This window comes from Oncorhynchus kisutch, linkage group LG23, assembly GCF_002021735.2.
Source record: "Oncorhynchus kisutch isolate 150728-3 linkage group LG23, Okis_V2, whole genome shotgun sequence".
NCBI classification, from domain to species: Eukaryota; Metazoa; Chordata; class Actinopteri; order Salmoniformes; family Salmonidae; genus Oncorhynchus; species Oncorhynchus kisutch.
Window position 1 is genome coordinate 26,907,669 of NC_034196.2, and position 26,985 is coordinate 26,934,653.

At 42.1% G+C, this 26,985-nt stretch overlaps 1 protein-coding gene across 4 annotated transcripts; it reads left to right on the forward strand.

The window, feature by feature from the left end:
• The first annotated feature begins 17,653 nt into the window (after positions 1-17,653).
• Positions 17,654-26,467, forward strand: aggf1 (angiogenic factor with G patch and FHA domains 1). 4 transcript variants are annotated; one of them, XM_031802787.1, is made up of 16 exons: positions 17,654-17,762; positions 17,849-17,910; positions 20,599-20,807; positions 20,920-21,019; positions 21,139-21,362; positions 21,632-21,763; positions 21,844-22,044; positions 22,459-22,528; positions 23,600-23,711; positions 23,884-23,935; positions 24,034-24,135; positions 24,213-24,384; positions 24,544-24,623; positions 24,958-25,085; positions 25,234-25,333; positions 25,561-26,467. In XM_031802787.1, the coding sequence occupies exons 3-16, from the start codon at positions 20,607-20,609 to the stop codon at positions 25,774-25,776; spliced, it is 1,890 nt and encodes a 629-aa protein (XP_031658647.1). In that variant the 5' UTR covers positions 17,654-17,762; positions 17,849-17,910; positions 20,599-20,606; the 3' UTR covers positions 25,777-26,467. The 4 variants fall into 4 exon arrangements, with proteins under 4 accessions (XP_031658647.1, XP_020313711.1, XP_020313710.1 ...); XM_020458122.2 differs by lacking the exon at positions 22,459-22,528 and adding an exon at positions 22,938-23,370; XM_020458121.2 differs by lacking the exon at positions 22,459-22,528 and adding an exon at positions 22,938-23,370 and having other exon boundaries at positions 17,703-17,910; positions 25,561-26,010.
• Positions 26,468-26,985: the final 518 nt, after the last annotated feature.

Sequence of the window (26,985 nt, forward strand, 5' to 3'; positions counted from 1 at the left end):
CCCATTGGGTCATACAGCTGCATACTGGTATTTAACCCTTTCTCCTATGCTGAGCTCCACCTTACACATCTGAACAGACAATACACCTCTGGTGCTAACCAGAAGATTAGTTCTTCCTCACTTCATCTAACCTGACCTCTGCCCCAAATTGCTCACTCCTCCCCAACTTCTCGTCCAATTGGATCTCTGATGTCTTACAATGGGGCGGCAGGGGAGCCTAGTGGTTAGACAATGGACTAGTAACCAAAAGGTTGCAAGTTCAAACCCCCGAGCTGACAAGGTACAAATCTGTCATTCTGCCCCTGAACAGGCAGTTAACCCACTGTTCCTGGGCCGTCATTGAAAATAAGAATTTGTTCTTAACTGACTTGCCTAGTTAAATAAAGAATAAATAAATAACATATCCTGGTAGAATGTGAACATTCTACATCCCCCTCTCTCCTTTGGTGACATGAATAAGGATATTTCATATTTTCAAGTGTAAAAGTCAGAATCCAACAGCGTACAGTGCCGTCGGAAATTATTCAGACTCCACATGTTGTTAGGTTACAGCCTTATTCTAAAATGTATTAAATCTTCTTTTTTTTCTTCATCACTCTACACACAATACCCATAATGACAAAGCAAAAACAGTTGTCGAAATGTTTGTTAATTTATTAAAAATAAAAAAACTGAAATATTACATTTACATACAGTTGAAGTCGGAAGTTTACATACACCTTAACCAAATACATTTAAACTCAGTTTTTAATCCTAGTAAAAAGTCCCTGTCTTAGGTCAGTTAGGATCAGCACTTTATTTTAAGAATGTGAAATGTCAGAGATAATTATTAATTTCAGCTTTTATTTCTTTCATCACATTCCCAGTGGGTCAGAAGTTCACATTCACTCAATTAGTATTTGGTAGCATCGCTTTGAAATTGTTTAACTTGGGTCAAGCATTTCATGTAGCCTTCCACAAGCTTCCCACAATAAGTTCCTGACAGCTCCTGACAGAGCTCCTGACAGAGCTGGTGTAACTGAGTCAGGTTTGTAGGCCTCCTTGCTCGCACACGCTTTTTCAGTTCTGCCCACAAATATTCAATGTGATTCAGGTCAGGGGTTTGTGATGGCCTCTCCAATACCTTGACTTTGTTGTCCTTAAGCCATTTTGCTACAACTTTGGAAGTATGCTTTGGGTCATTGTCCATTTGGAAGACCCATTTGCAACCAAGCTTTAACTTCCTGAATGATGTCTTTAAATGTTGCTTCAATATTTCCACATAATTTTACTACCTCATGATGCCATCTATTTTGTGAAGCGCACTAGTCCCTCCTGCAGCAAGCCACTCCCACAACATGATGCTGCCACCCCCGTGCTTCACGGTTGGGATGGTGTTCTTCGGCTTGCAAGCATCCCCCATTATCCTCCAAACATAACGATGGTCATTATGGCCAAACAGTTCTATTTTTGTTTCATCAGACCAGAGGACATTTCTCCAAAAAGTACAATCTTTGTCCCCATGTGCAGTTGCAAACCGTAGTCTGGCTTTTTATGAAGGTTTTGGAGCAGTGGCTTCTTCCTTGCTGAGCATCCTTTCAGGTAATGTGATATATGACTCGTTTTACTGTGGATATAGATACTTTTGTACCTGTTTCCTCCAGCATCTTCACAAGGTCCTTTGCTGTTGTTCTGGGATTGATTTGCACTTTTCACACCAAAGTACGTTTATCTCTAGGAGACAGAACGCGTCTCCTTCCTGAGTGGTATGACGGCTGCGTTTATACTTGCGTACTATAGTTTGTATAGATGAACGTGGTACATTCAGGTGTTTGGAAATTTCTCCCAAGAATGAACCAGACTTGTGGAGGGCTACAATTTGTTTTCTGAGGTCTTGGCTGATTTCTTTTGATTTTCCCATGATGTCAAGCAAAGAGGCACTGAGTTTGAAGGTAGGCCTTGAAATACATCCACAAGTATACCTCCAATTGACTCAAATTATGTCAATTAGCCTATCAGAAGCTTCTAAAGCCATGACATCATTTTCTGGAATTATCCAAGCTGTTTAAAGGCACAGTCAACGTAGTGTATGTAAACTACTGACCCACTGGAATTGTGATACAGTGAATTATAAGTGAAATAATCTGCCTGTAAACAATTGTTGGAAAAATTACTTGTGTCATGCCCAAAGTAGATGTCCTAACCGACTTGCCAAAACTATAGTTTGTTAACAAGAAATTGGTGGAGTGGTTGAAAAACAAGTTTTAATGACTCCAACCTAAGTGTATGTAAACTTCTGACTTCAACTGTAAGTATTCAGTACTCAAGTCTTCTTGGGTATGACGCTACAAGCTTGGAACACCTGTATTTGGGGAATTTCTCCCATTCTTATCTGCAGATCTTCTCAAGCTCTGTCAGGTTGGATGGGGAGCATTGCTGCTCAGTTATTTGCATGTCTCTCCAGCAATATTTGATCAGGTTTAAGTACGGGCTCTGGCTGGGCCACTCAAGGACATTCAGAGACTTGTCCCGAAGCCACTCCTGCGTTGTCTTGGTTGTGTGGTTAGGGTCATTGTCCTGTTGGAAGGAGAACCTTCGCACCGGTCTGAGGTCCTGAGAGCTCTAGAGCAGCTTTTCATCAAGGATCTCTCTGTACTTTGGTCCGTTCATCTTTGCCTTGATCCTGACTAGTCTCCCAGTCCCTGCCGCTGAAAAACATCCCCACAGCATAATTCTGCCACCAACATGCTTCACCGTAGGGATGGTGCCAGGTTTCTTCCATATGTGACACTTGGCATTCAGGCCAAAGAGTTCAATCTTGGTTCCATCAGACCAGAGAAACTTGTTTCTCATGAGGAGTGGCTTCCGCCTGGCCACTCTACCATAACGGCCTGATTGGTGGAGTGCTGCAGAGATGGTTGTCCTTTCGGGAAGTTTCTCCCATCTCCACAAAGGAACTCTAGAGCTCTGTTAGAGTGACCATTGGGTTCTTGGTCACCTCCCAGACCAAGGCCCTTCTCCCCCAATTGCTCAGTTTAGCCGGGTGGCCAGCTCTAGGAAGAGTCTTGGTGGATCCAAACTTCTTCCATTTAAGAATCATCGACGCCACTGTGTTCTCGACGACCTACAGTGCTGCAGAAATGTTTTGGTACCCTTCCCCAGATCTGTGCCTTGACACAATCCTGTCTCTGGGCTCTACAGACAATTCCTTCGACCTCATGGCTTGGTTTTTGTACTGACATGCATTGCAACTGTGAGACCTTTTATAGACACGTGGGGGCCTTTCCAAATAATGTCCAATCAATTGAATTTACCACAGGTGGACTGAGCTCAGTTTTGAGTCTTATAGCAAAGGGTCTTGAACACTTATGTAAAAAAGGTATTTCTGGGCCTCGTGAGTGGCGCAGTGGTCTAAGGCACTGCATCGCAGTGCTAGCTGTGCCACTAGATATACTGGTTTGAATCCAGGCTCTGTTGCAGCCGGCTGTGACCAGGCAGTGTACAACTGGCCCAGCGTCGTCCGGGTTAGGGGAGGGCTTGGTCGGCCAGGATGTCCTTGTCCCATCGCGCTCTAGCTACTCCTGTGGCGGGCCAAGCACATGCACGCTGACACAGTCGCCAGGTGTACGGTGTTTTCTCCGACACATTGATGTGGCTGGCTCCTGGGTTAAGCGGGGATTGTATCAAGAAGAAGAAGCAGTGCGGCTTGGCTTGGTCGTGTTTCAGAGGACGCAGGGATCTCGACCTTCTCCTCTCCCAAATCCGTACGGGAGTTGCAGTGATGGGACAAGACTGTAACTACCAATTGGGGAGAAAAATGGGTAATTTAAAAAATATATAATAAAAAAATGAAAGATATTTCTATTTTTAATACATTTGTAAAAATGTCAAAACAGTTTACAGTTTTGTAGTTACATCGATGGGCCTGGGTGGCAATAAATTAATGAAACCAAAAGCTTACCTTGACTTGGATGAGTTCCAGTGTTGGATAGCCATAGCCAGCTAGCAAACATAGCATCCCTCTCCATTTGAGTCGGGTGTTTGAGTAGGCTAAACTAGCTAGCTGCATTCACTAGTGAGTGAAAGTGAAAAACAAAATATAACAAAATATAGCTAGCTTTCTCTTTCATGCTTCTCCTTCATTTTTGAAGAAATTAACGTGTTCAAAACTGTTCAACTATTGTCTTTCTCTCTCTTTGAGTCAACTACTCACCACATTTTATGCACTGCAATGCTAGCTAGCTGTAGCTTATGCTTTCAGTACTAGATTCATACTCTGATCCTTTGATTGGGTGGACATGTTGGTTCCTGCTGTAAGAGGTCTGATAGGTTGGTCCTCCAAAAGTTGTCATAATTACTGTGTAAGACTACGGAAGGAGATGAGAACCACAAGCCTCCTAGGTTTTGTATTGAAGTCAATGTACCCAGAGAAGGACGGAAACTAGCTGTCCTCCGTGCTGTTGAGGCTACTGTAGAACTTCATTGCGAAACAGTATGTTTTAAACAATGATTTGGTGACATGAATATATTTAGTATAGTTTAATCTAAAAACCTTCACTGAGGGGCCTATTATTATTATTTTTATATATTTTTTCATATAATATTTATTTTCACAATGAATTAAAGATGAAATATAAAGACATTGTACATTTTTCCCCTTTTTGTCCTCCCCCCTAGAAGGTCTCCAAACTAATTTAAAAAGAACGGCAAAGTAAGAGTTACATATCAGAAATCAAATCAAAAGTATTCAACAATGTTACTTCAATACAAGCAAAAATGTAATAGCCTAACAATTTCAAGTGATTAGGTGATCCAATAAGCCTATAGCAGTAATCTCAAGGAGTGGAAATGGGGCCAAGAGTACTAATCTGGAGGAAGTGTTTGGAGCTGTTCAAAATAGGATATCATCGGGTCCCAGGTGGAGTAAAAGTAGTTGGTTGACCCTCGAACGGTATAATACATTTGTTCTAATTTTAGGAACAGCATCAGATATTTGAGCCAAAGAGAGGCTAAGAGAGGATTGATAGATTTCCAATCAAATAAGATCCTACTGCAGGACAAGAGGGAGGCAAAGGCAATGGCATCCAGCTGTGTATTGGTCAGAGAACAATTGTTGTTTGGTTTGGTTTAAATATAGTGGACCAATAATCTATAGTGGACCAGAACATCTGGGTCAAGTCCGCCAAGGGGCCTTTACACCTGTCACATGTACCATCAATATTTGGGTAGAATTTATGACAATCTGGCCTTACTGAAATGGATATGGTGAAGTATCTTAAACTGTATAAGGCTGAGCCTGACATAAGAGGAGCATCCATTTACCCTAAGTAGGCAACATTCCAGACTTCATCAATGATCCCTCCACCAAGTTCCCCTTCCCACTCAGATCGGATTTTATTGAGTGACAGGTTATCAAGTGGCATGATTATCTAAAAAATACGAGATGAGTCCCTTTAGCTAAAAATGTGTTTTCAAAAGGGCAACCAGACCCGATCCGGGTGATAGAATTGGAAAGGATGGGCTTTGAGTGTGAATAAACTGGCAGATTTGGAAATAGCTAAATTAACTTGAATGGAGTAGATTCAATTTGATTAGCGAGGACTTCGAAATTGTCAAAGGTGCCATCAATATATAGGTAATTAAACTTAGTAAGGCCATTCCTCTGCCACAGCCTGAAAGCTGAATCCAGTTTGTCTGGAAGGAAGAGTTGATTATTACTTATAGGACCTTGAATAGAGAAATCACAGGATTTAAAATGTTGACGGAATTGAGTCCAAATTTTAAGAGTATTGACAACAATTGGATTGGATGTGTAGTGTGAAGCTGAAAGAGGGAGATTGGAGGTGTCTAAGGCTGACAAAGAGAAGGAGAAACTTCTGTTTGACACTAGTCAGTTTCTGGGGTGCGAAGCCAGTAAATATTATTGTGTATATTCGCTGCCCAGTAATAATACATAAAGTTAGGAAGGGCTAGTCCTCCGTGGGTTCTATCTCTTGGGAGGAATGCTTTACGTATGTTTGGATTCCCACCACCCAATAAAAAAAAGCTACGCTTATCCACTGAAGTGAAAAAAATACTTTGGTAAAAAAAGAGGGAGACATGGTAACAAGAACAGAAATCTGGGCAATACGTTCATCTTAATACAATTCACTTTACCAGCTAAAGTAAAATGGAGAATACTCCATCTCTGAAAGTCCAGTTTAAGTGTGCTAATCAGGGGAGTAAATTTGTCATCATGGAGGGAAGACAAGGTATGGGTGATATTGATCCCTAAGAATTTAAAGCTAGACTTTGGACATACGAAATGAAATAGTATCCTGTGGGATTTGTAATGCTAATTCATTAATAGGAAAATATTCACTTTTTGAGAAATTATATTTATAACCTGAAAACACACCAAACCTACACAGTAGGTCCACTACCTCAGGGACACACACTTCAGGGTCTAAGATATATAAAAGCAAGTCATCTGCATACAAGGAAACTTTGTGTTCCAGTCCCCATCTGTAGATATCATGTATTGAGGGTGTGACCTTTAGCATAATAGAAAGGGGTTCTAGTGCCAGGACAAATAACAGAGGGGACATTGGACATCTCTGGCATGTGGCCGTTGATAATGGGAAATACTGTGAACAAAGTTTGTTTGTAAGTACTGATTCCTTGGGTGATGAGTACAAACAGTTGGAAAGAGATAACCACTTCGGAACGTCCAAAGGTGCAGGAGAGTGTATGACATTAAGCAGACGTCGAATGTTAGAAAAAGAGTGGCGACCCTTAATAAACGCTGTCTGAGACGTTGATATGTCTGTCATAGTGGATTCTATTTGAGAGGCAAGCAATTTCGCTAATATTTTTACATCTGCTTTTGAAAGTGAGATCGGTCTGTATGAGCCACACTCAGATACATATTTGCCGGGTTTTATCACAACTGTGATCGACGCCTCTGTCAGGGTTGGTCCAGGGCATTTTCAAACATTTCAAGCAGGTGGGGCACCAGTTTGGCAGAAAACTCATTGTAGAATTCGATTGTGTAGCCATCTGGGCCAGAGGATTTCCCACTTTGCATTGCTGTAATTGAATTAATAAATCTCCTCTAACTGCAAAGGTTGATCAATTTCCCCTCTCTTTTCTGTACTAATGGTAGGAGTTTCAAGAAAATCATTCAGTAATTAATTGTCTTCAGGTGATTCTGACGTGTAAAGGTCCGATTTCTTTAAGGTATTATTGATTTCAGTAGGACTAACTGTTAAGACACCAGAGGTGTTGTGAATTTGAGGGATCAGCTGTGAGGCAGATTTACACTTGAGTTGATGAGCTAGAAGTAGACCAGTATTTCGTAAATAAAACCTTGTGCGCGGAATAAACTGCTGCTCAGCCTTATCTGTGGATAGTAAATTGTACTGAGTTTGAAGATTCAAATAAAATGTTGTTTGTCACATGCGCCAAATACAACAGGTGTAGACCTTACAGTGAAATGCTTACTTACAAGCTGTTAACCCAACAATCAAAATAACAGTAGCGAGGCTATATAGAGGGGGTACCGGTACAGTCAATGTGCAGGGGCACAGGTTAGTTGGGGTAATTGAGGTAATATGTACATGTAGGTAGAGTTAAAGTGACTATGCATGACGCCTGGTATTAAAAACCAATCCCATTCATTATGTTGATATTCATTATACAGCTGACAGTTTACAGCTTATTCAGAGAAGCTGACACCTTACCAAGATGAACTGCCTCAGGCGTTTGGACTCTGGAGAGCATAGTGCTAGACAGGAACACAAGTCTCACATGTCCCAATTGGGTCACACACACACTAAACACACACCTCCCACAGCCCAGTGTCAATAAAGACGACAGCCGTGTGTCAAAGTCTCCTGACAGACAGAGCAGATTGATTTGACTCCGGCTCAGTGCCCTTCATCAGAATACAGCCCAAGCCCACTGGATGCCCCACCCAGGGCGGTTGGTAACATGGCTTCCCATCAGGGAGCTGCTGTCACCAGTGTGTGTGTGTGTGTGTGTGTGTGTGTGTGTGTGTGTGTGTGTGTGTGTGTGTGTGTGTGTGTGTGTGTGTGTGTGTGTGTGTGTGTGTGTGTGTGTGTGTGTGTGTGTGTGTGTGTGTACAGTTCATTCGGAAAGTATTCAGACCACTTGACTTGTTCCACATTTTGTTATGTTACAGCCTTATTCTACAATGGATTCAATAGTTTTTTCTATCTTATCAATCTACACACAATACCCCATAATGACAAAGCAAAAACAGGGTTTTAGAAATTTGTGCAAATGTATTAAAGATAAAAAAACTGAAATATTTTTGCATTAGTATTCAGACCATTTGATCAGTACTTTGTTGAAGCACCTTTGGTAGAGATTACAGCCACGAGTCTTCTTTGGTATGATCCTACAAGCTGTATTTGGGAGAGCATACAGGTCGCAGTGGTGGGTAGTGTATGGGGCTTTGGTGACAAAACAGATGGCACAGTGATAGACTACATCCAGTTTGCTGAGTAGAGTGTTGGGGGCTATTTTGTAAATGGCATCGCCGAAGTCAAGGATCGGTAGGATAGTCAGTTTTACGAGGGTATGTTTGGCAGCATGAGTGAAGGAGGGGGCTTTGTTGTGAAATAGGAATTCTAGATTTAATTTTGCATTGGAGATGCTTAATGTGAGTCTAGACGGAGAGTTTACAGTCTAACCAGACACCTAGGTATTTATAGTTGTCCACATATTCTAGGTCAGAACCGTCCAGAGTAGTGATGCTAGTCGGGCAGGAGGGTGCGGGCAGCAATCGGTTGAAGAGCATTTAAAAGCATTTAAAAGCAGTTGGAGGACACGGAAGGAGTGTTGCATGGCAGTGGAGCTCGTTTGGAGGTTTGTTAGCAGTGTCCAAAGAAGGGACAGATGTATACAAAATGGTGTGGTCTGTGTAGAGGTGGATCAGCAGCAAGAGCGACATCATTGATATATACAGTGGGGCAAAAAAGTATTTAGTCAGCCACCAATTGTGCAATTTCTCCCACTTAAAAAGATGAGAGAGGCCTGTAATTTTCATCATAGGTACACTTCAACTATGACAGACAAAATTAGAAAAAAAATCCAGAAAATTAGATTGTAGGATTTTTAATGAATTTATTTGCAAATTATGGTGGAAAATAGGTATTTGGTCAATAACAAAAGTTTATCTCAATACTTTGTTATATACCCTTTGGTGGCAATGACAGAGGTCAAACGTTTTCTGTAAGTCTTCACAAGGTTTTCACACACTGTTGCTGGTATTTTGGCCCATTCCTCTGCAGAGCTCCTCTAGAGCAGTGATGTTTTGGGGCTGTTGCTGGGCAACACGGACTTTCAACTCCCTCCAAAGATATTCTATGGGGTTGAGATCTGAAGACTGGCTAGCCCACTCCAGGACCTTGAAATGCTTCTTACGAAGCCACTTCTTCGTTGCCCAGGCGGTGTGTTTGGGATCATTGTCATGCTGAAAGACCCAGCCACGTTTCATCTTCAATGCCCTTGCTGATGGAAGGAGGTTTTCACTCAAAATCTCACGATACATGGCCCCATTAATTATTTCCTTTACACGGATCAGTCGTCCTGGTCCCTTTGCAGAAAAACAGCCCCAAAGCATGATGTTTCCACCCCCATGATGTTTCCATGCTTCACAGTAGGTATGGTGTTCTTTGGATGCAACTCAGCATTCTTTGTCCTCCAAACACGACGAGTTGAGTTTTTACCACAAAGTTCTATTTTGGTTTCATCTGACCATATGACATTCTCCCAATCTTCTTCTGGATCTTCCAAATGCTCTCTAGCAAACTTCAGATGGGCCTGGACATGTACTGGCTTAAGCAGGGGGACACATCTGGCACTGCAGGATTTGAGTCCCTGGCGGCGTAGTGTGTTACTGATGGTAGGCTTTGTTACTTTGGTCCCAGCTCTCTGCAGGTCATTCATTAGGTCCCCCTGTGTGGTTCTGGGATTTTTGCTGACCGTTCTTATGATCATTTTGACCCCACGGGGTGAGATCTTGCGTTGAGCCCCAGATCGAGGGAGATTATCAGTGGTCTTGTATGTCTTCCATTTCCTAATAATTGCTCCCACAGTTGATTTCTTCAAACCAAGCTGCTTACCTATTGCAGATTCAGTCTTCCCAGCCTGGTGCAGGTCTACACTTTTGTTTCTGGTGTCCTTTGACAGCTCTTTGGTCTTGGCCATAGTGGAGTTTGGAATGTGACTGTTTGGGGTTGTGGACAGGTGTCTTTTATACTGATAACAAGTTCAAACAGGTGCCATTAATACAGGTAACGAGTGGAGGATAGAGGAGCCTCTTAAAGAAGAAGTTACAGGTCTGTGAGAGCCAGAAGTCTTGCTTGTTTGTAAGTGACCAAATACTTATTTTCCACCATAATTTGCAAATAAATTCATAAAAAATCCTACAATGTGATTTTCTGGATTTGTTTTTCTCATTTTGTCTTTCATATTTGAAGTGTACCTATGATGAAAATTACAGGCCTCTCTCATCTTTTTAAGTGGGAGAACTTGCACAATTGGTGGCTGACTAAATACTTTTTTGCCACACTGTATATAGAGAAAAGAGTCAGCACTCGGAATTTAACCCTGTGGCATCCCCATAGAGACTGCCAGAGGTCCGGACAACAGGCCCTCCGATTTGACACACTGAACTCTATCTGAGAAGTAGTTGGTGAACCAGGCGAGGCAGTCATTTGAGATGCCAACGCTATTGAGTGTGCCGATAAGAATGTGGTGATTGACAGAGTCAAAAGCCTTGGCCAGGTCGATGAAGACGGCTGCACAGTACAGTTTTTTATCGCTGGCAGTTATGATATCATTTAGGACCTTGAGCGTGGCTGAGGTGCACCCATGACCAGCTCGGAACCAGATTGCATAGTGGTGAAGGTACGGTGGGATTCGAAATGGTCGGTGATCTGTTTGTTAACTTGGCTTCGAAGAGTTTAGAAAGGCAGGGCAGGATGGATATAGGTTTATAAAAGTTTGGGTCTAGAGTGTCTCCCCCTTTGAAGAGGGGGATGACCGCGGCAGCTTTCCAATCTTTGGGAGTCTCAGACGATACGAAAGAGAGGTTGAACAGGCTAGTAATAGGGGTTGCAACAATTTCAGCAGATCATTTTTAGAAAGAGAGGGTCCAAATTGTCTAGCTCAGCTGATTTGTAGGGGTCCAGATTTTTCTAAATTCATTTGTAGAATTTCCTCTGCAGCAGAGGTAACTCTGAGTCTCCCTTTCCTGTTTCGGTCCTCATGAGAGCCAGTTTCATTGATGGTTTTAGCGACTGCCCTTGAAGAAATTTTCAAAGTTCTTGAAATTTTCAAAATGTATTCACTTTCATGTCTTAAAGTAATGATGGACTGTTGTTTTGCTTTGCTTATTTGAGCTGTTCTTGCAATAATATGGTCTTTTACCAAATAGGGCTATCTTCTGTATATCACCCCAACCTTGTCACAACACAACTGATTGGCTCAAACACATTAAAAGGAAAGAAATTCCAGAAATGAACTTTTAACAAGGCACACCTGTTAAGTTAAATGCATTCCAGGTGACTACCTCATGAAGCTGGTTGAAAGAATGCCAAGATTGTGCAAATCTGTCATAAAGGCAAAGGGTGGCTACTTTGAAGAATCTCAAATATAAAATGTATTTGTTTTTGTATTTGTTTAACACTTTTTTGGTTACTACATGATTCCATGTATGTTATTTAGTAGTTTTGATGTCTTCACTATTATTTTACAATGTAGAAAATAGTCAAAAGAAAAAGAAAAATCCTGGAATGAGTAGGTGTGTCCAAACTTTTGACTGGCACTGTATATATATATATATATATATATATATATATATATATATATATATATATATATATATATATATATATATATATATATATATATACACACACACTTAATATTATTTTTTATTTTTTATTTTATGGTTTGGACATAGGCGGCCCCCAAAAAACATGTAGGCAGCCCACGCAAAACTTGTTTATGCAGATAAAAACATGTAGGCAGCCCATGCAAAACTTGTTTATGCAGATAAAAACATGTAGGCAGCCCACGCAAAACTTGTTTATGCAGATAAAAACATGTAGGCAGCCCACGCAAAACTTGTTTATGCAGATAAAAACATGTAGGCAGCCCACGCAAAACTTGTTTATGCAGATAAAAACATGTAGGCAGCCCACGCAAAACTTGTTTATGCAGATAAAAACATGTAGGCAGCCCACGCAAAACTTGTTTATGCAGATAAAAACATGTAGGCAGCCCACACAAAACTTGTTTATGCAGATAAAAACATGTAGGCAGCCCACGCAAAACTTGTTTATGCAGATAAAAACATGGTGTGTTAGGGGGACAGTCATCTTGTTTCCATCGGTGGTGTCCAATTCCACCACCTGGAGGTTTCATAACACTCAGATGTAATCACTTCCAAGCCCACCATACATCCCAAACACTATCTGTAATGACATGCCAAAAGCCTGGCTTATCAGACACAAAACATTGTGCAGAAAACCAGTTCAATAAGCTCCCCATCCATGTCGATATGCAGGGACCTTACCTATCGCTTCTCTATCAATGATGCTTATCTCTTTTCCCTCACAAAAATTTGAAAGGAGAATGTTTCCAATTTTACACAGAAATGCAAACGTTATGATACCATCCAGCATTTTCACATTGTGTAGCACTGGTTTTCATCGGGAGAAGTTGTCCTACGCACAGAGGACGTCATCCACACCCAGACACCTGCTTCTCCCCTCCCTAATCCCCTAAACACAGCTATTCTGGGCGATTCAGTTAAAAGTATCAGCTCGGATCTTCCAGCCCTCCCTCAGCCCCCCATCCCCTCAGCCCCCCAGCCCCCACCCCTTTGACGTACCCTTCTATCCTGTCTGTCAGCACTTCTCCTTTCCTTTCGTCCACTACCTCCCACTATTCTCCCTTATTCCACTTCCCTCTATGGGCCAGGGTATCAGGGCCTTAATATCAAACAGGTTGATGTGAAATACAACCAAACACACATGCATGCATGCACACACATCCCATAACAGGGTTTTATCTGGATCAAAAAGGGGCTTAGGTGGTGGACGTGGCAGGGCGGTTGGCCCGGCTGTAGAGATTTTTTTAAAGCCAATTTCATGATTTTCTACAAATTTCCTTGTGGAGTTCAGATACATTTTTGCCGTTTTAAAGCAAATGTCCTGCAATTCTACACATTTTGCCATGGAGCTGAGCTAGATTTTTGCCATTTTAAAGCTAACGAACTTAAATTCTGTGCCTTTTACCATATCTAATACTGTGTTATTTTGCTCAAAAATAATAACAACGTCAATACTTCTAAATTCATTGTTTTGGAATTTTCTATTTTCCATGACCGTCTTTTATTTTTTATTGTTCAAAAGTTTGTCGTCACTTAGAAATGTCCTTGTTTTTTAAAGAAAATCACATTTTTTCCATTAAAATAACATCAAATTGATCAGAAATTAAGTGTAGACATGGTTAATGTTGTAAATGACTACTGTAGCTGGAAACGGTTGATTTTTTTATGGAATATCTACATAGGCGTACAGAGGCCCACTATCGACAACCATCACTCCTGTGTTCCAATGGCACGTTATGTTAGCTAATCCAAGTTTATAATTTTAAAAGGCTAATTGATCATTAGAAAACCCTTTTGCAATTATGTTAGTGTAATATTTGTGTTGTGGAGAAATTACCAGGCAGGAGACGGGAGTACAGTTAGTTTTCGTTTAGTCAAAACCCCTCGAGCTCCACAGTTCCCGGCGTTCCAGTGCGCATGTGCATTTCCTATTAGCTGTAGTAACGTAACACTGCCGTAATACATTACTGCTTAGTAACAGCATAGTAACTAATATAAACAGATGTAGATCCCAGATACTACAGTTAGTACAGCTGAAAACATTTGTCCTGATTAAAGAAGCGATAAACCTGGCCTTCTTTAGACTAGTTGAGTATCTGGAGCATCAGCACTTGTGTGCTCCATTACAGGCTCAATATGACCAGAAACGAAGACCTTTCTTCTGAAACTCGTCAGTCTATTCTTGTTCAGAGAAATTAAGGCTATTCCATGCGAGAAATTGCCAAGAAACTGAAGATCTTGTACAACGCTGTGTACTACTCCCTTCACAGAACAGCGCAAACTGGCCCTAACATAATAGAAAGAGGAGTGGGAGGCCCCGGTGCACAACTGAGCAAGAGGACAAGTACATTAGATGCCTCGCAAGTCCTCAACTGGCAGCTTCATGAAATAGTACCTGCAAAACACCAGTCTCAACGTCAACAGTGAAGAGGCGACTCTGGAATGCTGACCTATTGACGTTGAGACAGGTGTTTTGCGGGTACTATTTAATGAAGCTGCCAGTTGAGGACTTGTGAGGCGTCTGTTTCTCAAAACTAGACACTCTATTGTACTTGTCCTCTTGCTCAGTTTTGCACCGGGGCCTCCCACTCCTCTTTCTATTCTGGTTAGGGCCAGTTTGCGCTGTTCTGTGAAGGGAGTAGTACACAGCTTTGTATGAGATCTTCAGTTTCGTGGCAATTTCTCGCATGGAATAGCCTTAATTTCTCAGAACAAGGATAGACTGACAATATTCCAAAACATGCATCCTGTTTGCAATAAGGCACTAAAGTACAACTGCACAAAATGTGGCAAAGAAATTTACTTTATATCCTGAATGCAAAGCGTTATGTTTGGGGCAAATCCAACACATCACTGAATATCACCCTTCATATATTTTGGCTGCATCATGCTATGGGTATGCCTGTCATCTGCAAATATTGGGGAGTTTTTAAGGATAAAAATAAGCATAATAGCGCTAAGCACAGGCAAAATCCTAGAGGAAAACCTGTCTCAGTCTGCTTTCCAGCAGACACTGGGAGACAGATTCACATTTCAGCAGGACAAAAACCTAAAACACAAGGCCAAATACACTGGAGTTGCTTACCAAGACGAGATCGAATGTTCCTGAATGTACCTGAATGTACCTTGAAAATCTATGGCAAGACTTGAAAATGGTTGTCTAGCACTGATCAACAACCAGCTTGAAGAATTTTTAAAAGAATAATGTGCAAATATTGTACAATCCAGATGTGCAAAGCTCTTAGAGACTTACACAGAAAGACTCACAGCTGTATCTCAGCCAAAGACTCAAAGGGTTGAGTACTTATTTCATCAAGATATCCGTGTTTTATTTTCCAGAAAGGTGGGAAAAGGTTTTCTTCCACTTTGACATATATTGTATATTGTATATTGTGTAGATCACTGACAAAAAATTTACTCAGGGGTATGAATACTTATGTAAATGAGATATTTCTGTATTTCATTTTCAATAAATGTGGAAACATTTCTAAAAACATGTTTTCACTCTGTCATTATGGGCTATTGTGTGTAGACAGGTGAGAAAAATATATATTATTAATATATATATATTTAATCGATTTTGAACTCAAACAAAATGTGGAATAAATCAAGGGGTATGACTACTTTCTGAAGGCACTGTATATATATATATATATATATGTTACACTGTTTGGATTTAGGTTCCCCCCAAAAAAGCTCAAATGATATCAATGTCAGAAAAATCCCTGCACAACATGTAACATCCAAATCAAATCAAATGTATTTATATAGCCCTTCTTACATCAGCTGATATCTCAAAGTGCTGTACAGAAACCCAGCCAAAAACCCCAAACAGCAAGCAATACAGGTGTAGAAGCACAGCGATGCAGTGATGCAGTTCTACACAGTGCCAAGTGTATCTGGACCACTGAAGTGTGGTGAATTAATTTGACTAGGAAACAGCATGCAGAATCCTGATTTAGGGAAACTAAAAGCTGTTTACGGAGTAACACCCATAATCTACACACTTCTGCTGTCTGGGCAGAAAACAGAGGGATTAACAACCCATAGTGTGGAGGACAGGAAGGGATTGAGGGAAAGATGGAAGTATGGAGGGAGGGAAAGAGCCAAAGGACACAGGGGTGGAAGGAGATAGGGAGGGATGGAGGAGTATGCACATGTGTGTGTGTCTGTGTGTGTGAGAGAGATAGAGAGAGACAGATAGAAGCCCATGTGGTAGGTACCTGGCTGTACGTATCTTGAAGCCCCTTGAACGTTCAGCAGCAATACAATAAGGTCATCACTACGCCTGGAATGAAAATACCAATTAAGGGAATTGGAGTGCATTAAATCTAAAGGTTTGTGCATGACATTAATCATTCATCATCACACTACCAGTGTGTGTGTGTGTGTGTGTTCTCCCCAGCTCTCTATGCTTCCTACATTATCTCCACCTGTATCATGAGTCAACTAATGAAGCCTGTATTTCCATTAAATTAGAAGGCGGCTGACTTCTTCCTCTCATGGAGTAACAGGAAGTCACATTCATTGGTGTGTTTGTGAAGCCCTATTCTGACGGGATTAGTTTTACTGGGGGAAGTTGGGTGCACGAGCACAAAACACCACATCCTTTATTTTAGTTCTGTGCGAATCTGCCATGTCAGTAATTTTCACATGGTGGGAGAGTAATAATTCCAGCCAGAGTAACCTACTGTTTTTCTGCTGACTTCAAGGTCCTCTGATAATACTTATCCTGTGCAAATTTTCATCCCTGTGTTTTGAGGGGTATAACAGCATTTAACAGGTGCTGCTCACAGTTTGGTATGAACATGGGAACAAATTGATGCTTAAAACAAAGTGCTAATGCACTTGGCCTACAGATGAATGATATGTTTTGTCATATTATCTTTCCCCTTGCTTATTTCTCTTTTAAAACATTAAGAGGATAATATTGTGCCAAATACATCAGTTAATTAAATGTCTGCATACAGTTAATGGGTATTATATTATTTGGACTTTCTCCAAACTGAAAGCCAATATAAGGCTATGCCTAGACAAGTTGAAATATCTTCACACTTAGAACAGCCTCCAGGCATAATGGTACATTTTATATGAGAAAAATATATAACAGGAGGCAGTTTGTTCAAACTAATCCCATCAGACCATCCTCTGGAAAAACAGACATGCTGGGGTAACAACTACATAACCAACATTCTAGTAACACAAGTAGGTTGTGGATAGGGCTTATGACTCTTCATTAGGGGCCAGGCATGATGTTACTGCTGCTGATACTTTGATTTGGAGGGAACATGTTCTTCACAGGAGTTAAGATTAATAAGTGTGTCACTTTTAATTGAGTTTCTCAACTGTAGGCCCACTTGGTGTTCATTTATATACACACACACATTGTGTAAATTTGTGTGATTTGTTGAAGTTGTTACTATGGAGACAACATAGATGTTTGGATTTCGAAACAGTCAAGAGCTGGAAAGCAATGCTTGGCAGAGTTTCCAAACGACACACAATAACTGCAAACATTTTGCTCACAATCTCTACAGCCATTCTCGTCATGACCCCTGCTGGTCTGTATGTGGAAGTATTTATTGACAGTAAATTGAGTGCAGTAGTATTTACATTTCTACAGCATAACATGTTTTGACTGATAATCGATACCATCACATATTTTTGAGAACACAAACCTCTGCGATACATGCATTTTTTTATTCAACCAGCGATAATGAGTTATTTCCAAATACTCGACCTATTCAAACTCCAAACCACGAGTGGCGCTCTCAGCCAGCTGTGGCATCTTGTACGGTGGATGATAGAATGACGTTGGTTGAAAAAATGGCGGCCACGGTCGAGGTGGATTGTAAACACATCAACTGTACCAATTGTAACTTTCTTTATTATCAACAAAACATGTAGTCGGGTGTGTCAGCAATGCATGGTGGTTACAAGATGTTTATGTTCAACTTTCAGGTTGATATTCTTGGCGGAGAGAAACGAGGGCGTTCGTCCAAGCGAAGAAAACAAACGAATCGGTAAGACCATTCACAGCTAACGTTAGCAGATGGCTAACGCTAGCGTACCATATCAATGAATGAAGGAGCAAACTCTCATTGGAACTTAACATACTGGTTTCATCCTAGTTTGTCCTTCTGCCGTTGGTAATTTGAGACAATACCTACAGCAAAATTCGGTCTGTGCGTGGCTCTCACGGTTTGTTCACACCTGAAGCATGCGTATTGCGTACATGGTGTTCGCGCATGCGTCAGGTAAATTAAAATGACAGTTTATTCAACATTCTGTTGAATAAAGCCCACCAGAAGCCCACCAGACATTATGGTGATAACTAGGCTAGCTTTTCCATAGTACCTAGACCTACCCTAGCCCTTGATCATGACTCTCTGTTCCATTACATTACACATGCCATTGGATGAAGGCGTCTACTGTATGCTCTGTCTGAACATTAACATACATCGCTTTCAGTACGGTTTTGGAAGCATTAGGCCCTTATCTTTCATATCAGCTCCAGCTCAACATTCAACACAATAGTGCCCACAAAGCTAAGGACCCTGGGACTAAACACCTCCCTCTGCAACTGGATCCTGGTAAAAACACATGCCATGCCTATCCTCAACATGGGGGCCCCTCGGGGGTGCATGCTTAGTCCCCTCCTGTACTCCTTGTTCGCTCCTTGAAGACACATACCAAAGCACGCAACATAATGACCAATACAAGGGTTGAAAAATGTCAAGTTCAATTTGTAACGTAAGTTCTTTTTTAAATTTCAGTTGGAAGGATTTAACCATTTGCAATTATATCTACTCATGATAAGGTAAAAGGTTTATGTTTCGGTCTCCATATGATATGGTAAATACGTTACTGTTCAAAAGGTTGGGGTCACTTAGAAATGTCCTTGTTTTTGAAAGAAAAGCTTATTTTTTTTGTCCATTAAAATAACATCAAATTGATCAGAAATACAGTGTAGACACTGTTAATGTTGTAAATGACTAGCTGGAAACTTCATTAGAAAACCCTTTTGCAATCATGTTAGCACAGCTGAAAACTGTTGTGCTGATTTTAAAGAAGCAATAAAACTGTCCTTTAGACTAGTTGAGTATCTGAGGCATCAGCATTTGTGGGTTCAATTGCAAGCTAAAAATGTCCAGAAACAAATAACTTTCTTCTGAAACTCGTCAGTCTATTCCTGTTCTGAGAAATGAAGGCTATTCCATGCGAGAAATTGCCAAGAAACTGAATTTCTCATACAATGCTGTGTACTACTCCCTTCACAGAACAGTGCAAACTGGCTCAAACCAGAATAGAAAGTGGCAGGCCCCGGTGCACAACTGAGCAAGATTTGAAGTACATTAGAGTCTAGTTTGAGAAACAGACGCCTCACAAGTCCTCAACTGGCAGCTTCATTAAATAGTACCATGCAAAACACCTGGCTCAACGTCAACAGTGAAGAGGCGACTCCGGGATGCTGGCCTTCTAGGCAGAGTTCCTCTGTCCAGTGTCTGTTCTTTTGGCCATCTTAATCTTTTCTTTTTATTGGCCATTCTGAGATGAGGCTTTTTCTTTTCAACTCTGCCTAGAAGGCCGCATCCCAGAGTCACCTCCAAACACACCAAGTCCAAACACACCAAGAAAGTTGTGAAGAGGGCACGACAATGCCTTTCTCCCTCAGGAGACTGAAAAGATTTGGCATGGGTACCCAGATCCTCAAAAAGTTCTACAGCTGCACCATCGAGAGCGTCCTGACCGGTTGCGTCACCGCATGACTGGTACATCACTGGGGCCAAGCTTTCTGCCATCCAGGACCTATATATTAGGCGGTGTCAAAAAATTGTCAGACTCCAGTCACCCAAGTCATAGACTGTTCTCTCTGCTAGGGCATGGCAAGTGGTACCGCAGCACCACATTTAGGGTCAAAGGGCTCCTTAACAGCTTCTACCCCCCCAAGCCATAAGACAGCTGAACAATTGATCAAATGGCCACCCGGACTGCACCCATGCACATTGACTTGGTACCGCATTTTAAAAGTTTATTCAGTAAATATTTTCTCAACTCTTATTTTCTTAAAACTGCATTGTTGGTTAAGGGCTTGTAAATATTTTACGGTAAGGTCTAGACCTATTGTATTCGGCGCATGTGTCGAAATCTTTTACATTTTTATGAAAGGTTAAAGTGATACACACCTTGATAGGGTTAGTGTTCCCACACGGCCATATCTCCATGTTACAGCGCATTTTTACAGAAAACAGACGGCAGACGGGGCCGTACCTGTGCTAATTAGCTATCTAGTATGCCCCGAACACCTTTGTGTAGGTGTAACTCGGGAAGTGTAGCGGAAGTGTAGTTTTGTCAGATGGAGATGCCCTTAGCTGTATGGATCTGCCAAAACTGCTACAGTAAGTGTATCTGTTTTTCTTTTTAGGATTCTTTCTCGCTGATGAAAGATAAGGGTATTATGTTTCGAAAGCCGTATCGCAAGCGATGGTTGACGTTTCTAAACATTAAAACACAGTATAGGAATTGTAGTTCACATGAAGCAGTCGTGGGCGAGGCTAATGGCCGAGATCTGTAGAGAGAAGGCAGAATGCTGCCTAGAGTTTGAGAGCTGGCCTATCCTTTAATGCATACCAATATAACAAATAATAATGCTAGCATATTATGGTTATAGCAATCACTATACACGTTGTAACCCTGTGTGTCAATGACAGCCAGAAGTATGGCAACAAATGGAGAGAAGGCGAGTGGAGGAGAGGAGGGGTCGGATTCCGAGGTGGCTGAGCTTCGCCAGAAAGTAGAGTCTCTAAAGCAAGAACTGAAAAGCTGCACAAAAGAACTGACCAAATTACAGAAACAACTGACCAAGTCTGAGAGTCTTCAGAAAAGCACAGAAGGCTACAATGAAGACTTGAGGAAACAGGTAGTTACCAAGAACAATCTAGCCATCATTAAATAAGTATATGATATGCACAAATGAGTGAATTTAAAACTTACGGTGCTACTTTTTTCCTTAACATGATTTGATACAATAGGTCAACAAGCTTAGTGCAGAGATTCATGAACGAAAGAAAAAGGCGAAAGAGAGAGCTGAAGCTGAGACACAGACAGAGGAATATACCTGGTCAGAAACTGGTGAGCAATCTAACCATCACCAATTCCCAGGACCAGCAGTTTGGGATTGATCCAAATGAATAATTTGATTATATGTTGCTCCACTTACAGATACATTGATCCTTCTGTGTTATTTGCAGATTATTACAACTACTACTATGGAGGAGGCTACTACCAGGGTGATGGTGTGACTACAGACACCCAGGGGACCGTGACACCTGAGGGGCAGGAAGCCACTGATGCCTCAGAGATGACAGCTGCAGAATCAACCACTGACACAGCTACAGACATGACGACAGACAACGCCACAGCGATGATTACAGATGTGTCTGTAGAGGGTGGTATTACTGCCACTCAACCAGAGGCGAGTTTGATTACCGTCCCTCCACTCAATCTAGTCTGACTGAGGACAGTGAGGTGTCTCGTCTTCCAAAAGACTACCTTTTTTTTGTGCTGATCTTCCTAACACGTGACAACAATCACTCCTTCATGGGCCGTGGCTAAAGAAGACTATTTGAAACATGATCATGATGTCTATTTGGAAGAGCACAAGAAATACTAGAAGATCGATGACCGACACAGTGCAAAAATGGTTTGGGAACTTTCTTTCTTTGCTTGTGTTTGTTCCAGCAGGAAGTGGATACGGGCTCCATAGCAGACATGCTGAGAGCCACAGCTGAGCAGGCCATGACACAGACTGGCTTTGTGTTTGATGAGACCACAGGGATGTACTACGACCACAGCACTGGCTTTTACTACGACTCGGTACTAAACCACCCACACACACGATCACTATGTCATTATTTAACACTCTTTTTAATTGTGTCACTGTCTCCCTCCCCTAGGCCAGTCAGTTGTACTATGATAACAACACAGGCATGTACTACTATTACGATGCAGAGAGTGGCAAGTACCAGTTCCACTCCAGGATAGAGGTTCCTACTGTACAGCCTGTCTCAGAGACCAGCCAGGTGAAAAAGAGCCTAGACAAGAAAGGAAGGAAGTGGAAGAAAGTTCCAGAGAGAACCGCCCGTCAGGATGATAAGGTGGGTGACCGTACCAGAGATGAACCAGAAACCCTACAAGAGAATTACAGCAAATTCATAAAAAATATAAAAAATGATTAAGAAGGGGATAATTGATATGTTTTAACTAGCTAAACATTTCTCATTGTTGTATACAACTGACCTGTTATCCTTACTGTTTTTGATTTGTGCTGACATGAGGCTCCTGAAGCATCTCACCTTCAGTAGTTTAGAGATTGTAATTGACTTCTTAGGATCCATTTTAACCATGATCTATGTGGTCTCAGTTGTCAAATACTTGCAGGGGTGATTTTAGACTTTCTGCAGCCGCTATAGTTTTGTTTTTGAGTCTGATACATTTTTGTCACGTACAGGGTTTTGGCTATTGCTTGCAGCTGCTGTTTAGTTGACTGAATGCTATTCCTCTGGTCATAGGTAGAAGACGTGACTAACTCACTGGCTAACATGAAGATTTCCTATTTCTGGAACTCAGCTTCCCGTAGAGGTACACGTCTCACATAGATACTTAGAACAATTCTTTAACAGCAGAAAGACCCCCATGCAGACATGAGGTATAGCCAACACAGCTTTGGTGCAAAAAAAAAGTCGGGTTTCAGAGCTCAGGGATTTGGCTGCTTAGTCTGGTCAAGAGTACATTTTTGAGGATCACTTTCAAGGTATTGAAGCTTGAGTCAATACATTGACTTTGCTGTGATGCAGTACAGGCCTACTGTCTTTGAGAACTGAGACCCATATCCAAAAAGGACCACAAAACAATACAGGGAGGTTTTGATGCAGAGAGCTCACTGTCCAAATTCCTAGAAAGCCTCTTGTGTCCTGTGTCTGCCAAGGGAGTTCTCTGGAGATGCTTCAGGTGCATCCTCCCCTCTGATTTATTGCCTGTCTGCCGACAGGGCCTTGTAAAGGAGGAGCTGGACCTTGATGAGTGGATGGAGCGGCGAATCCCGAAGAGGGGCACAGGCTCGCGCAGGCATAGGGGCCGGTCGCTTACTCCAGACACTCATCTGCAAAAAAAACGCTCCTTGAAGACTCGCCAGGCGAAGAGTGCCGAACGCTCCTTGAAGAGGAAGAAGAGGAGGGACGGGTTGCGCTCCGATGATGCGAGCAGCTCGAGGCGGAGGAAGAAGAAGAAGGCAAAATCAGATAAACTCATCAAGAAAAAGAAGAAGGCTAAAGCAGCGTCTGCGTCGCAGAGTGATGACTCGAGTGGGAACAATGATCCTGAGGAGGGGGAGATCACGGAGTCGGAGAGAGAATGGAAGTCTACCTCTTCCTCCCCTCCTCCCACAATATACAGCTCAGAGTCAGAGATAGAGAGTCAGGAAGGTGAGAGGCGAGGACGGACACAGTTTAGAGTTATTTAGCCTGTCAGCTTTCTATGCACTTTTCGCTGGAGTTTCTTTAAAGGTGAAGGCAGAATGAAACAAAGCACTGTGTCAAAAGTCTAACATCACCTGATATTTGTTCATCTGTTTTCCTAAATGTTTCCTGTAGTTAAAATATTGCTCAGCAGAATTGTCAGTGTATGTGATATTGTGTGTATGTGTGTCCCCAGTTGCTGAGAAGGTGTGGCCACCCTGTGTGAGGGTGACAGTGGTCAGATCTCCAGTGTTACAGACAGGAACACTCTTCATCATCACAGCTGACTCTCCAGCCACCATTGGCAGGTCAGTACAGCGCTGTAGACTCTGCTTTGTTTCGATTGAATGGCCCATGCGTGGTCAGTTTGTCTATTTAACCACCAGGGGGAATGAGAGCTCAGATCATTATTTCTGAAATTAAGTTTAAACTACCTGTGACATTTTGAGGTACTGTTTTCACATAAGTCTATCTTTTCAGGGAGAAGGATATGAACCATGCCATTAGTATATCTGAAATGGGAGTCAGTAAGGTATGACAACTTATTTCATTTATTTGTTAGATTCTGCAGGCCATCAAATTAAATCATAATGGTATTGATGGGTTCTATATATTTTATTTATATCCCAGCTCCATGCAGAGGTGTACTTTGACCAGGACCAACAGTGCTACATGCTAGTGGACCAGGGAAGTCAGAACGGAACTGTCCTCAATGGCAACCGAATCCTACAGGTGGGTCAGACACGCACTCACTCACACACCTTGGTTGGAAAGTGAAGTAGTAACAGGATTGTTTTCCCTCCCATCAGCCCAACGCTAAGTGTGACCCTTGCCCTCTGACCCATGGGGATGAGGTGAAGATGGGAGAGACTGTTCTGTCCTTCCACATCCACGCAGGGACAGACACCTGTGACGGCTGTGAACCTGGACAGGTCATGGCTCACCTCAGCAAACACCAGAGGAACCAACCACTACAGACCGGTAGAGAACAACCTGATTAATTTGCGGACACTCATGTGTTGCATCCGTCTTTGTACGTTGTCTGTATAAGACCGAACACTAATGCAATGCTCACACACCTAGCTACCCATGCCACACACACGGCCCAGTCTCTAACTAGCCAGATGTGTTGTTCCTCAGGTCCAGCTCCAACCAAAGAGGACAAGGAGCTGCTCCGACAGAAAGAACTGAAACAGATGAAGGTTAAATATGGCCTGAAGGTAAGTGACTGGTTCTCCACCACCACTACAACTTCATCTGTTGTCCCCGTCTGCTGTTTTATTACTGCTCAATAAGGTCCATTGGTAATCCTTTGTTGGAAATGTCCTTGTCAATCAGATCTCCACCTAGCTTCTCTGTGTATACAAAGATGTTATCTGACAGAAGTTTTCATCCAATTAAACTGTTCTGTTTTTGCTCAAGCAAGTCTTGTTGAAATGTAAGTTACTAGAGACTGAGCAGTCCCATAGTTTACCATCTTTCCTTGTCGCTAACAGCAGTGAGTATATTACTTTGTTTAGTAAGTGTCTCCTTTGTCTCCCTCTGTTCCAACAGAGCGCTGAGTATGAGGAGGATAAAGCCCTGAGGAACCCCAGGTATGTGGACCGGGCCGAGTCTCGCCGTCAGACCGTGGGCAGCGAGGGAGTCTTTCAACGGGATGACGCACCCGCCTCTGTACACGTGTACGTAGCCATCTGATTGGTTGAGTCATTGCAAGTGTGTGTGTGCCACGTATGCACATGTATGTAGTAAGAACTAGTGGTTCCCACGTCCTAGACTGATCTGAAGTTGTCTTGTCTCTTTTTGTACTTTGTTTCCCTCCTTGTCCAGTGAGATCAGTGAAGTCAACAAGGGAAGGAAGATGTTGGAGAAGATGGGCTGGAAGAAAGGAGAAGGCCTGGGCAAAGATGGAGCTGGAATGAAAGACCCGGTAATCTTAACATTTCCCCCTTTCTTTTGGAGTCCTCCTAGTATTCCCAGTGTTCAGAGATGGGAGTTTTTCTGTAGTATTTAACTAGGGATTAATGAATAGCTATAGTTTTAAGTTGACCGAACCTCAGACCAGTATCCTCTACCTGTTGTGATTTCATCCCAGTTCTTTCTCACTTTGCTCACACATCTGATCTGATATTTCCTACCATTCTGGTTTTCCCGTAGATCCAGTTAAAGATCCGGAAGTCCCAGTCAGGCTTTGGGGCAGGAGCTGCTGTGTCGGTGGACGAGGCTGGGACTCTGAGTAGGACCAAGACCCAGAGGAACTGGGAGAAGGCCAGGGAGCGGTTTAATGACACATGCCAGACAGAGACACCCACAGTCAAGAAGGAGCAGAGCACAGCACCCAAACCCTGGGTTAAAGGAGAAGTGGCTGAGTGACATCCAATGTTTCTAGTCTATATCTCAGAAAGGCCAGTCACCCAATCCACCAGGGAGAAGTGGGTAATTGACTGCAGACGGACACACAGGGTGGTCTAATTGCATTATCTTTACTGACTGAATCCACGTCTTGGAATGAGTATGGTGCTGGTACTCAGATTTTATTCCAACCGCAATAAAGTGGCATAGTGCCATCTGTCCAGTCATTCAGAACTGTGCAGTGTGAACATTAAATGTGTGGGGTTTTTATTTTATCTTTATTTAACTAGGCAAGTCAGTTAAGAACAAATTCTTATTTTCAATGACTGCCTAGGAACGGTGGGTTTAAGTACGCAGAATGACAGCTGTTTACCTTGTCAGCTCGGGGATTCAATCTTGCAACCTTTCGATTACTAGTCCAACTCTCTAACCACTAGGCTACCTGCTGCCCAAGAGAGGGATGGTGCAGAAGCAGAATTGGGTTCTGCATAATTTAATATGCTAAAGAACCTTGTTCCTGCAAATGTGTGACATGTCTTACTCTTGAAGAAAAAGGAATGTAAAGCAACAGTTTTTTGAGCAGCCTGTGATATCCACCGAAACTGTACCATCATACTTAAACTGTTGTTTTGATTTTGTCTGCAGTACAAAAGGTAATTATTTTAGGCCTTTATTTAATTTGACATTACATTAAATAAAGAAAGTGAATCAACTCCTTATTTCAGAGGGTGAAGAGCATGCGAGCTAGATAGCTAATATAAAACGCACGTGCACTTTTCCATGGCCATAACAAGCACCAACTTCAAATCCGGCGGCACTAGGACTGCATGGACATACTTCGGTTGCACGCCTAGAAGCGGACCCGAAAAAGTTCCTCTGAAGTTTAACTGACTTCAAAATCGGTCATTTCTCGGGTCCCCGGCCATCCATTCCTCAACTCGATGGAGACAACGACCGAGAACCGCGGATGCAGTTTCGCGCTTTTCTAGACCGAAATTAATAATCCCAACGTTTTACCACTCGCAAAGGACATAACCCAGGTTCAAGAAATGAGTCGGATTTCGACAGTAGAATGTGAATTGTCCAATGGACCGCGAAAGGTAAGGCAATTTGAGTTATTAATGATGACGAGAACACTATGTAGTACAAGTACACTATTCCAACACTACAACTTGATTAGGCCATTTTTATCATGCGACTTCAACCCATGACTAGGGATTTTTATACAGG